General features: G+C 52.6%; 1 protein-coding gene across 2 annotated transcripts in view; it reads right to left on the bottom strand.

The window, feature by feature from the left end:
- Positions 1-11,129, bottom strand: part of ADAMTS17 (ADAM metallopeptidase with thrombospondin type 1 motif 17) — a gene marked incomplete at both ends in the record, with an annotated part of 347,780 nt that extends 336,651 nt beyond the window's left edge. For both annotated transcript variants that reach the window (XM_079701384.1, XM_079701385.1), the window contains 2 exons: positions 10,214-10,584; positions 11,051-11,129. In XM_079701384.1, coding sequence (XP_079557510.1) covers positions 10,214-10,584; positions 11,051-11,129 — 450 coding nt within the window. The remainder of the gene's footprint in view (positions 1-10,213; positions 10,585-11,050) is intronic.
- Between the last annotated feature and the right edge of the window lie 1,671 nt (positions 11,130-12,800).

Raw genomic sequence — 12,800 nt, 5'->3', positions numbered from 1 at the left:
ACAACATTTAGTCCCCAAAACAGGGGTTGAGACGGTACTTACTGCTGTAAGAAGATTTCAAGGTTTCCATTTCATTAGAACTGCTGCCAAGAACAACTCAGAGATTTTACTGCCCAAATAAAACTGTCTTAAAGTGGCACTGCATGACCTGCCAGGAAGCATGGCTTTCTCCCCCCTCCTTTGAAGTTAAAACTTGAGTTTGTTCACTATGATACTTTGGGGAGATTGAAGAAGCGGAGGCAGAGAGTGGCTGTGGGAGGCTGTGCAGATCCACCAGAGCTGTGTGTAAAGAAAGCCTCAGTGGAACCCTCCTGCACTGTTGGTGGGAATGTAAGTTGATACAGCCACTATGGAGAACAGTATGGAGGGTCCTTAAAAAACTAAAAATAGAAATACCATATGACCTAGCATTCCCACTACTAGGCATATACCCTGAGAAAACCATAATTCAAAAAGAGTCATGTACCACAATGTTCACTGCAGCTCTATTTACAATAGCCAAGACATGGAAGCAACCTAAGTGTCCAACGACAGATGAATGGATAAAGAAGATGTGGCACATATATACAATGGAATATTACTCAGCCATAAAAAGAAACGAAATTGAGTGATTTGTAGTGAGGTGGATGGACCTAGAGTCTGTCATACAGAGTGAAGTAAGTCAGAAAGAGAAAAACAAATACCATATGCTAACACATATATATGCAATCTTAAAAAAAAATGGTTCTGGGGCTTCCCTGGTGGCGCAGTGGTTGAGAGTCCCCTGCCGATGCAGGGGACACGGGTTCATGACCCAGTCTGGGAAGATCCCACATACCGCGGAGCAGCTGGGCCCATGAGCCATGGCCGCTGAGCCTGTGCGTCCATAGCCTGTGCTCCGCAACCGGAGAGGCCACAACAGTGAGAGGCCCGCATACCGCAAAAAAAAAAAAAAAAAAAAAAATGGTTCTGATGAACCTAGGGGCAGGACAAGAATAAAGATACAGACGTAGGGGCTTCCCTGGTGGTGCAGCGGTTAAGAATCCACCTGCCAATGCAGGGGACATGGGTTCGAGCCCTGGTCCGGGAAGATCCCACATGCCGCGGAGCAACTAAGCCCATGCACCACAACTACTGAGCCTGTGCTCTAGAGCCCATGAGCCACAACTACTGAGCCCACGTGTCACAACTACTGAAGCCCATGTACCTAGAACCCATGCTCCACAACAAGAAGCCCCCACAATAAGAAGCCAGAGCATCACAACAAAGAGTAGCCCCCGCTTGCCGCAACTAGAGAAAGCCCGCGCACAGCAATGAAAACCCAACACAGCCAAAAATAAATAAATACATAAATTAATTAATTAATTTAAAAAAGACACAGACGTAGAGCATGGACTTGTGGACATGGGGAGGGGGAAGGGTAAGCTGGGACGAAGTGAGAGAGTAACACTGACATATATATCCTACCAAATGTAAAATAGATAGCAGTGGGAAGCAGCTGCATAGCACAGGGAGATCAGCTCGGTGCTTTGTGTCCACCTGGAGGGGTGGGATAGGGAGGGTGGGAGGGAGACGCAAGAAGGGAGGGGATATGGGGATATATGTATATGTATAGCTGATTCACTTTGTTATAAAGCAGAAACTAACAAACCATTGTAAAGCAATTATACCCCAATAAAGATGTTAAAATAAATAAAAAAATAAAATCTAATTAGTAAATTAAAAAAAAAAGAAAGCCTCAGCGCAGAAGTCCTTGATGACCGTTTCAGTGGAAACGTCTGTGGTTGAAATAAAGTTGGCAGATACAGCACAGTGCATGGATGAGCCCCACGCTGTAGGAGGGCTGTGCTCCCTGGGGGACACACTCAACCCTGACAGGGGCCGGAGTCTTCCTGAAATGCTCCGGCTCTGGGAGGTTAAAGGCCCCCTTGAGTCTAGAACTTTCAAAGCCAGTTATCATTCACTCAGCCTAGCATACAAGCCACAGGGTAAAGGCCAGTTAGCCAGTAGTTCTAATGTGACACAATATAGGGAGAATCTCACCTTGGTGAGAAAGCCTACAGGTACCTACATGCACACACACAAAAGCATGGTCCAGCCCCTTGGGGGAGGTTTTGCTTTAGAAGGTCTTTTTTGGAGGAACCCACATGCTGGTTTCCATCCATTCAGCAAAGAGAATGGCAATGCTGGTGACAGACAGACACATGGACTAATGGCCTATACTCTACCTGGCAGCCACTTGCCCTCTTGGGAACTGACTTTCAAGCTGGCCTGTGGCCAAGAGGGCACAGCCCTCCCCCTCAGGAGTCACCACAAGGAAGGAACTTGCCGCTGCCCCTCCAAGTGCTGTCACTAGGCACCCTGAAGCCTCGCTAATATTCACCGGGTCATCACAGTGATAAAACGTTCTGTTGGGGCTTCCCTGGTGGCGCAGTGGTTGAGAGTCCACCTGCCGATGCAGGGGACACGGGTTCATGCCCCGGTCTGGGAAGATCCCACATGCTGCGGAGCGGCTGGGCCCGTGAGCCATGGCCTCTGAGCCTGTGCGTCCGGAGCCTGTGCTCCGCAACGGGAGAGGCCACAACAGTGAGAGGCCCGCGTACCGCAAAAAAAAAAAAAAAAAAAAAAGTTCTGTTGAAAAGTGCCGCTTGTCACCACCTCCCCCTCCCCCCGTGCCACCCCCCCACACACACACAATCTCAGCCCAGGATAAAAACTTGTCAGCCTTCTTGATCTTTCCCTGACCTTCCTTCTCCTTCCCCTCTCCCCGGTAAAAAAAAAAAAAAAAAAAAAAAAAAAATCCCCCTTCCCTGGCACTCTATGTCCCAGCCCACTACCCCCTGTGTTATGGGGCATCTGTCACAACCTGAAAAGTAGTTTGTTCCTTTGAGGCAGGATCGGAATTATGCCTTCTTATTTTTCCAATGTCTGCCACATAACAGTTACTCAAGAAGATGTGAGTGAACTGGACTGTAATGGAATGGATTCGAATGGAATGGACTGGACTGGACTGGACCGGCTTGGAATAGAAGGCAATAGCATGGCCTCCCCGCAGTCCCCCTTGCTCAGAGGTCCTTGTCCCTGGCTGCACACTGCAGTCACTTGGCAAGCTTTGAAAACTCAGGCCCAGGCCCCACTCCAGGCCATGTGAATTAGAATCCCTTGGGGTGAAATTCAGGCACTGGTATTTTCTTAAAGCTCACCAGGAGATTTCCATGTGCAGCCAGGGTAGAGAACCACTTCCCTAGCTTTTAACTGGGTGCCACAGATGCTTGATTCCAGCACGTGGAAGTACCCTGGATGCAGACTACCTGCACCAACCTGGGCCTTCCTCTGACTGTGGGGCTCTGCCCTGGCTTCTAGCACATTGCTGCCCTGTGGTCCCAAGAGCTAAGCAGGGTTGCTTGGGTTTGCATTATTCCTCTGGTCACCATCTATGCTGAGAAGTGAGACACATGGAAATGCTCTTCCAAGGCCTCCCTGTTCCACAGATGGCAGCAAGGAAAAGCCTCAGGTTGCATTAGATGCAAGAGAGCTGCAAACACCATCTGAAGAGAACTGTGGGGAACTAGATGCCTACGGCAGACAGGACTGGAAGCCCTGAGGCCACTTGGTTTCAAAGGAGACAACAATCCTCAATGAAATGGTGCTCTTAGAAGAGAAATCTTACATATTCTAAAATTTGGTATCCTACTAAAGAAGTTTGGGTCCAATAAAGTGTATCAGGTATAACCTGATATTATAACAGTTCTGAGTGGTTCCCTTTCAATTCTCTTTATTCTGGAAGCTGGCTTTGAAGGGTTTCTGTGCTGCTTTAAGAGAGCGTTATAAACTGGGTATTGTTAATCCCACCCCACCCCCTGAAGCAGGACTAGCTCTCCTGCAGGTGGAAAAATGTGTGAAGGTCAGAAAGATTTGTACCACTTCCTAACATGAGCACAACTTCTCAGCATAATGCGGCAAATGCTTTTAAGATAAAGAAACCCTGTTGTATCCATGCTCTGGAACCATCTGATGCCCTGTCCTCCGTTTGAGGGGACCTGCCTCGTGACTGCTGACCTCACCATCCTACAAAGGCCACACTGGGATTTCAGTGCCCAGGGAGCCCTCCAAGCCTCTCCTCTTCAGGATACTGTGGCTCCCGGGTTCACTGGACCAGGTCTTAGGTAGCCTTCTCCCCGTGGACAGGTGACCGTAGGTGGTTGGAGAGGCGGAGCAAGTCTGCTCTCAGGAAGGAAAAACAATCCTGTGATTGCAGGCCCTCCTGTACCTGCCTCTGGCTTTCTAGGGGGCCTCAGCAGAGTTTGGGGGGCTCGAATGTGTCCCCGGGAAGGAGCATCCTCAACCCGGCACAGGCGTGAGGGCCTTCCCAACCTCCATGGGGAGTCCCCCTGCCCCTCCCAGAGTGCCATCCAGAGCCCCCTTTTCAAAATCCTGCTGCTGCCTCTGCAAATGTCAAAGTGCTGAACACAGATTCTTGGTCTTCGTTCCAAAGCCAGACTCCCCCTTTCCCATCACTAGATAGAGTTAGTCACAGACTGTCAGCTCCTCCTTCGGACCCCCTCCCATGTAGTCTCCCTTCCTTTCCATTTCCACCATCCAAGGCTTGAGGCCCATCACCTCGCCCCTCCAAAGGCTCTCCTGCTTCAGTCCTCCCCACACTTCTCTGACCAGGGGCTCCTCCCCGGTCAGTAGCCAGAAATGCACCCCCCATTGCCTCTAGGCCAGTGATCTTCAAAATGGTCCCAGACCAACAGCAGCAGCAGCAGCACCTGGGAACCTGTCAGAAACTCAAGTGCTCAGGCCCACCCCCCCAGACGGACTGGATCAGAAACCCAGGAGGCGGGGCCCAGCAATCAGTGAAGCAAATCCCGCAGGGAACCCTAATGCCAGCTCAAGGTTGAGTACTACTGGTCTAGGATAAATTCTAAATGCCTTAAGTTGGCACCCAGGGCCCCGCCTCATCTAATCCAGACACCTGTCCATTCAGTTCATGACCCATCTCCATCCCACAGTCGGCTCGTGGGCCCCTTACCTCGGGAAGGACCTGGCCAGGAGGCTTTGCCATCACTCCTCCCACCTAGAACCTGAGGCCCACTCCCTTCAGCTCTACCCGAAGGACCTGCCCCACCCCATCAGACCCCAGAGCCACTCCCTGCTCTCCCCACCAGCCACCCTGCAGGCTCCAGCACACCTTCCTTCCCCGCGAACCCGGACTGCCTTCCGAGACAGGGCCCACATCGTATTTCTCTTTGAGGCTCGTTGGGAGCCTACCAGCGGGTCCTACACATGGCAGCTGTGTGATAATGATCTGTTCATTTAGTCAACTATGTTGACTGATTGCTTGATTTATAACTAGAAAAGCCTGGGAATGGCCTGTGGGGCAAGAGAAGAAATGTGTTTTCAATGCCTTAATGTGCCAGGCTCTCACTAAATGATTTCGGACTTTATCCTACTTCATTCTCTCAACAGCCACACAAAGCCAATGTTATTTACCCTTGTATGGCTGCAGACAGGGAGGTTCAAAGGAGGTAAGCAACTTGCTCAAGATCACAGCCCGGAACGGCTGTGCAGCCTCACTTGCTAAAGAACAGGAGTGTGATGGTGCAACCGTGTGCCCACGTGCAGAAGTGTGCACGGGGAACGGTTAACCACTGACTCCGAGTGGTTCCCTCAAGACATACTGGCTGCAAAAACATCTCCTGTTGCACAGATCCAAGGCCAGGCAGCTGCAGCGTCTCAGAGTTCAGGAAATAAGCTCCAAGAATGCAATCAGTCTAAGAAGACATCTTCAGTTCATCATCCCATCTTGTATTTTTTTCTTTTTTAAAATGTTGCCAACTAAATAAAAGTGCAGGTGGGAAAATCTAGTTACATACCCTAGGTAAATAATGAGGTAGGGTTAGGTATCCTAGGTGACAGTCATGGGCAACCTGATGCCCATGAGCGATGGGTATAGAAAGTCACCATGAGGCAGAGTGAACGTCCTTCCAGAGGAGGCCGTGGGAGGCCTTAGAATTCTCTGCACCAAGTTCTCCCCTTTAATTCTTCCACACCCCAAATTTCACAACTGTTGTTTCCCTTCCTACTTTCCTTAACATCCACTCAATTGTTTCTTTTTACAAAGCTTTAAAAAATATACTTTGCATTTAACAAATATATTTATGCTGTGCATGATAAATTCTTCAGTAATATTAATTGATGAATGACTAAGGACTATGTGCCTTCCCCACACCTGTATCAATATAATGTTGCAGGATAACGTGGTTTGGTCTATTTGCTCCCTTTCAAATGGTCTCCCCATCATATACTTTTTGCCAAGACCAATTCCTACTCAGCTGTCAGTGATCAAGTGATGTTGCATTAAAAAGCTGGGCAATTTTGGGTCAAGGAAAAGTGAGTTGGGTAGCTCTTAAGGGAAAGGTAGCAACCTCCCAAACCAGCTCCTTCATCGTTGAAGTCAGGCTGCCCTCTTGAGAACGCAGTCCCCCAACTCTTCTAAGCCACCTGCTCACTGCCTGGCTGGACTCAGGCCCCCTGTTCTTCCCTAGACTACACTTCTTCCCCTATGGGAAAGGTGAGCATTCTTACAAAAGCTCCCGAACAGACTGGGAGGAAGAGCTATGGGAACTAAGACTGTGGGGAGCAGCACAGGTGAAGGACGACCACAAAGGCCCCCGCGCTGTGGTCAGGCACCAGACAGAGCCAGGGCAGCCGGGCCATCAGGACCCCAGTGAGCGGCCTGGGTGAGAGAGACCACAAGCCAGCCCCCTGCAGAGCATGGCTGTGACTCCAGAGAAGGCGCGCTGGGACTATCCCTGACCTTCTGTCCCTCCAGGGTGGCCTGGAAAAGGGGCCACAGCCCAGAGCTCCTGGGTGTCCTCTCTGGTCCCGACATCTCACCCACAGTGCACCCCTGCAGGCCGCGGCCTCAGCCAAGAAGGGCTGGACAGACTCTGGGCGGTGGACTCCCCTGAGCTCAGTATTCATGAAGGAAGAGTGGCCACTGCTCAGCAGACCAGACCCCTCCTCTCTGTCCACCTCTCCTCACGTGTGGGGATGAAAACAGCCCCTCCAACCACTCATTTCAGACAAGCAGCATAGAGAGTCTTTTCAGAGACTGACACTCACTCTATCTCCGAAGTTCCACCTCCACTGCCTGCTCTGGTGAACTTTAACCTGAAGTTTCTTCGAATTCTGCTGGCCTTCCATGATCTGGTCCCATTCACACGAGGCAGCTGATCCAAACTCACATAAATCCTCTGGGAGGAAAAATACCTTCCTCATATGCCCAAAGTTCATCGCTTTGAAGTTATACGGTTACAGAAACTCTTCCAAAAACCTATGTTATGTCTGAGGACTCTCTGAAATGTAAATAAAATGAAGATGCATAAACATAAAACAGTTAATACCTGAGCCCATGGTCTCTGAAGATCCAAAGAGTGCAGTTTGCACAGCTTTTCAAGACAAGATACAGGGTACATGCCACAGACCCGCCCCTCTGCCCCCTGTCGAAAGCGGGGCGTGGGGAGGAAGCAAACTGGAGCATGAGGTTTACTTCCCCTGTGACCCATCAACAATTAAGCAATGATCTAAGCATGCTTCTCCTTTAAACAGGTACCAAACGTCTCTGGAGACAGACGGCACAGGGAACAGAGCCTGCATGCCCTGCCCTGCAGGCAACACTCCTTACGAAGCCATTCTGGAGATGTGAGATGCAGCAGGATTTAATTCATACTCAACATCGGAATAAAGTTTTATTGAACACAGCCAGGTCCGTCTGTTTCTTTACCTTCTACAGCTGCTTTTGCACTAAAAGGGCAGTGTTGAGTAGTTGTGACAGAGACCATATGGCCTGCAAAGCCTAAAATGTTTACTACTTGGTCCTTTACAGAAGAAGTTTGCCAACCCCTGCTCTACATGATTCTTTAGACACAAGGAGGCTTTGGAATGCTCCCAACTGTGGGCACCAAAACTCATCTACTGGGCATCACTCCTCCCACACACCTCGTGGTTGAGCCAGTCCTCAAAAACACACAACAGGTGCGCCACATCTCTATGGGGCTTCCACCGTGGTCCAGAAGGACTAACGCTGCATTACCACCCAGCTGAACTGTCTCAAGCACATTAGGGAACCAAAATCAAAGTAAGGTGGAGTGCGATGCAAACCTGGTTAGCCTATGTTCCGTTGCTTTCTTTTCTAGAAAGGCAGGACCACCCTGCCACCAAGAGGTCCACTCCAAATCACCTGCTGTCTCTGGCCTCCTGCCCTTCTTCTATAGGGTGTACTTAGGAAGAAATGTCCAATGTCCAGCTTACACAAATGGGATGATCAAGGCAGACTAAACAACAGAAGTGTCTGCTCAAGCAGAAATTTAAAATCTAAAGTCTTAGAGGTCCCTCCGCAGCTGGCACACACTGAACTCAGCCTCTTGGCCTCGTTCCTTTATCTAAAGCACAGCGCCCTCACATGGTGCCAAAGGGAAGGACAGTCTTCCTGAAAACCTGGAGGACGGAAGGGAACTCTCACTGCTCATATGCCATCTGTGAGAGGGCCCAGCACTCACTCTGAGGATTTTAAATCAATGTTATCCAGATTTCCACCCTCGGCTCCTTCACAGATAGCGCCTTGCTGGAAACTTTACACCAAGAAGTATAAACTCTGACCTCTACAGAAACTCACTAAACCGCAGCAAATGGGATTCAGATGTTTCCATGTTCAGTACAGTGATGTGACCTAGACTTTAAACACTTTGGCAAAAACAGGAAAAATGATGTGGGCCTTCCAGTCCCTCCCAGAACATGATACAGCCTTGACCCGAGTCCTTCAGTGACCTGAGCCTTTTTCACCCCTACTTAAGCCTCCTCACCCATAGCCCACATTCCCCACCCCTGTTCCACATTAGCTCCTACTAGGCCCCCTCCACGGTCCATTTTCCTTGTTTAACCAAAGAAGCCAATTTCTCCCAGCCCAGCAAAAGGAGATCACATTCTCATGAGGACTCAAAAAATCCTAAAAGGGGAACTGGTGAAGGCCAAGTCTTGGGAGTTACTCCCCAAGTTCCCCTACACTGCTGGAAAGAGAGCAGAAGTCTCATATAAAGACCTGGACCCTCAGGGTTTCTGGCTTTGTTGCAGATTCGTGCCAACTTGTTGCACACTATGTGGATAAGGGCTAGAGAATTCTAGACGGTGGAGCAAGATAAGGTGGAGGTGGGGGAAGCAGTTTCTTGTGCCAGGGAAGGACAGACACAAAAGAATATCAGAAACCACTTCCCCAGAAGATAGAGGAACATTCTCTGAGCCCATCCCAGGCTCTGATGGGTGGGGGCAGCCCATCTGCCAGCCATCTGCGCTCTATGGGGGCACGATGGAGAAGCTGGGAAGTGTTTGTCTGGGCACCCATGTAGCCAAGTGAGCCAGTGTGAGCGCAGGCAGGGTAGAGGCGCTCAAGAACTTCCTCCGCCCCTCGGAGCACTGCCACGGGTGCCGCAAATGCAGCAGGGTGGGGTGGTGGAGGAATTACTGCCACATCGAGGGAGCTTCTGGGGATGACATTGCTCATCACCAATGTAAGCATTCCTCAGGCCTGGCTGAGGGTTAGTGCCAGATAAATGTCTGCTTGCAGTGTAAGGTAAAAATATTAGAGACATCCTCCCTCTCCTGGTTCTCATGTTTCAACTAAGAGTAGGTTAGTGGCCCGTCGGGGGACCCCTCCAAATATCTTTTTCCAGGTACATAAAGACTCAAAAGGACAGAAATGAGGTCAATGCTCCACCCCCACATCCAAGAATAGGTGAGCTATACACATATAGATAGGTGTGCCCCATGACACGCACACATACACACCTGTGCAGATGCAAATAGCGTTCTCTCTACACCTGGGTCAAGCGCACCTCTCAGTCTAGGGGCTTGACAGATTTCATCTCTGCTGAACATGTGCTCCCTGAGCGGACTGCGGCGTATCTCGCTATGCAACCCCATATCGGCGCTGGCCTGGCGCACCTCTGAGGCTTAGGACTGCCAGTGGAAGGTACTGGATAACAGGTCGCTTCCTCTTTCTAGCCCTCTGCTCATAGACCCTCTGGAAGGTTGGGGGTGCTCTCTCCCGCCAGCGGCAGAGCACGCCAGAGGCCCCACCCCAATCCCAGCCCTCCCCGGGGACCACCCCTCACCCCCACCCTCGGCGCCGCGAGAGATCGCCAGGCAGACCCGGAGGGGGAGCGGGCAGTACCAGGCCGCCGGCGGCGCCGCAGGCGCTAAGCGAGACGAGGGAGCCAGGGTAGCCGAGCACGCTGCCAGAGTAGAAGCACAGCTCTGTGGGGCGTCCGCGGCGCCCAGCTGCGCCGGTCTCCTCCACCTCGAAGCCGCCGGACAGGAAGCGCAGGTCGCGGCGCAGCTGCAAGTACAGGTCGCGCCCAAAGGCCGGCAGGTGCAGCAGCAGGGCGCGCTCGCCGGGCCGGGCGCGCGGGACGGCTGGGGGCGCGCGGGGGCGCCGGCGCCTGCGGGGCCCTGGAGCGCCGGGCAGCGGCGGCAGGTGCACGTCTTCGGGGAGCACCCGCCGCGGGAGCACCACCTCCACGTCGGCCGCCGCGTCGCCGACAGCTGCGGGGAGAAAGGAGACGCGTCAGCGCGGCGCGGCCCGCCCTCCGGCCCGCCGGGCGCTGGGTCCAGCGCTGGGCATCCAGCGCCAGCTTGGAGACAGCGCGGCCCCGAGCCGGCGCGCTCTTCCATTCCCTCGCCCCAGCACCTCCATGCCAGCCAGAGCCTCCGCCCGTGCCCCGCGCCACCCCCGGAACGGTCTCCGGCGCGGCCGCCCGACCACCTCCGGGGACGCGGCCGCGGCATCGGCGTCCGGAGAACCGGCGGCGGCGCGGCCTCCCGGCAACCGCCCGGACCCCAGTCCTCCGGCCGCGGCCCGCGCCCCGTCGACCCCGGAGTTGTCAGCGGTACGCCGCCGGAGCCGGGCCGCGCGGGCAGGCGGAGGCCGCCAGGATGCCTGCGGAGGGCAGGGGGAAGGTGGCCGCGAGAGGCACAGGCGAAGAAGAGGCAGTGGGAGAGGGAGCGCTACCTGTGCCCGGGTCCAGTCCCCAAACCAGCAGCAGCAGCAAGGGCAGGACGAGAGGAGGCAGCAGGGCGCCGTCACACATGGTACTTGGGAGGAGCAGCCCCCCCCCGGACGGTCGCGGCGGAGTAGGAGCGCGCGAGGCGGCGGCGCCAGCCGGAGTGAGCCCTCCAGTCTTTGGAAAAAGTAATTAGCGCTGCGGACAAACCCAACGTGGTAAATCCCAAGCCCCGCCTTCTCCTCGGAAACCGGGAGATGATTGGACTCTCGCTTTCCCCTGCCCCGCCTCCCCCTTCTCTATTGGCTAGTGTGGGTCTAAACCAGGGTGCGTAGTTAGGTTGCAAGCACTTTCTTACACGTGGTTTCTGGGCAGTGGCGGGGATGGGACACCAGGTGGCGCAAGGGAGCCGCCTGGAGCAGCGCTATCCCAGAGGACCCGGGAAGACACCTGGCTGGTCTTCAGAGTTTGTCCCCATTTTCGAAACCCTCTCTGATCCTGCTGCTCAGCTTCCCAAGAAGACAGGCCAGAAATCGTCCTAGCCAACCGAGTTCACCCGTAAAAGCACATTCTCTCTGCATCTAAAGTAAAACCAGTTTTGGCTGTTTGTGGGTGGGCACTTTCATGCACAATGTGTGCAACTTTGTGCCGGATGCTACCTCCAAAGCGCAGTGTTTATGCAAACCCTTCACACCCCTGTCGTCTTTATTCTCACGGCAGCCAGTGGAACAGGCGAGATCACACCCTCTTACAGACTGAGAAACTGAGGGAGAGAGAGCTTAAGGAGCTTACTAAGTTACCCAGTGAGTTTCTGTCAAAACAAGAGCTAGAATTTGTGGTCCTGACTTCCGGCCCGGTGCTGCTCACTACAAACAAGAGCCCTCCAAGGCAGGCAGGAAGGAACATTAGCCTGGTGTTACAGGTTAGGAAACGGGCACAAAGTGGCAAAGGCCGGACTCAAACCCAAGTCTTCTGGCAACAGAGTGAGTTCATTCTTTTCCCACCAGGATATAACTGAGGTCTGCAAGAAAGGTGATTCCCTTAGCTTCCTGAGGAATGTCTTGTAGAAAACAAAACAAAACAGAATGAACTGAAGTGTAACCATTCTCAGGTCTCTCCCCTTCCTTCCCTGTCCTGCCCGTTTCTGTTTTCTCAGCGCAGAGGGACTACAGCACTCCTATTGGACTCTGCTGAGGGCCTCTCAGAATCTAAAATTCATCACAAGGATTACATGCCATCAGAAGGAATCCAGAGGTGAACACTGTCCAGCTTTCATGACATTTAATCAACCCTAGGAGTGGACTGTGTCACTGATTCTCAATAAAGCCTAGCACTCTCACTACTGCAAACTTGCTGCTCTGTGTTTCCCTGGGGTGTGGCTGGTGGAATCATTTCCTGCTCTGTCGACCCCACCCTCCACTGCTCCAGGGGCTGCCACTCACTGCTGGGCATCTAAAGTTCCTGGAAGCCTCCGCACACGTCCTGCTCATGGCCAGGTTTGGGTCTTTTTTCCTCTCCTTTGACAGCAGCCTCAGCCAACTGAAATTTCAGCAGCATCTTCTGGTGGCACAAGATATCATAGTGAGCTTTTTGCTGCAGGTTTGTTGGCCAAAGAGCCACCTCAAAGGCCTGCCACTGAAAGCCAGGGAGTAGCAGCCCCACTGCCTTGCAAGAACAATTCTGCTATTGGAGTCCACCTGAAGTAATAGTCATCAACCTATCAGATAGATGACCCTCAAATGCATTAGTCCGTAGGGA

Source organism: Hyperoodon ampullatus (genome assembly GCF_949752795.1).
Source record: "Hyperoodon ampullatus genome assembly, chromosome: 3".
Taxonomy (NCBI): domain Eukaryota; kingdom Metazoa; phylum Chordata; class Mammalia; order Artiodactyla; family Ziphiidae; genus Hyperoodon; species Hyperoodon ampullatus.
The sequence above is the reverse complement of the archived record's forward strand: the minus strand, read 5'-3'. Positions and strand labels throughout refer to the sequence as shown.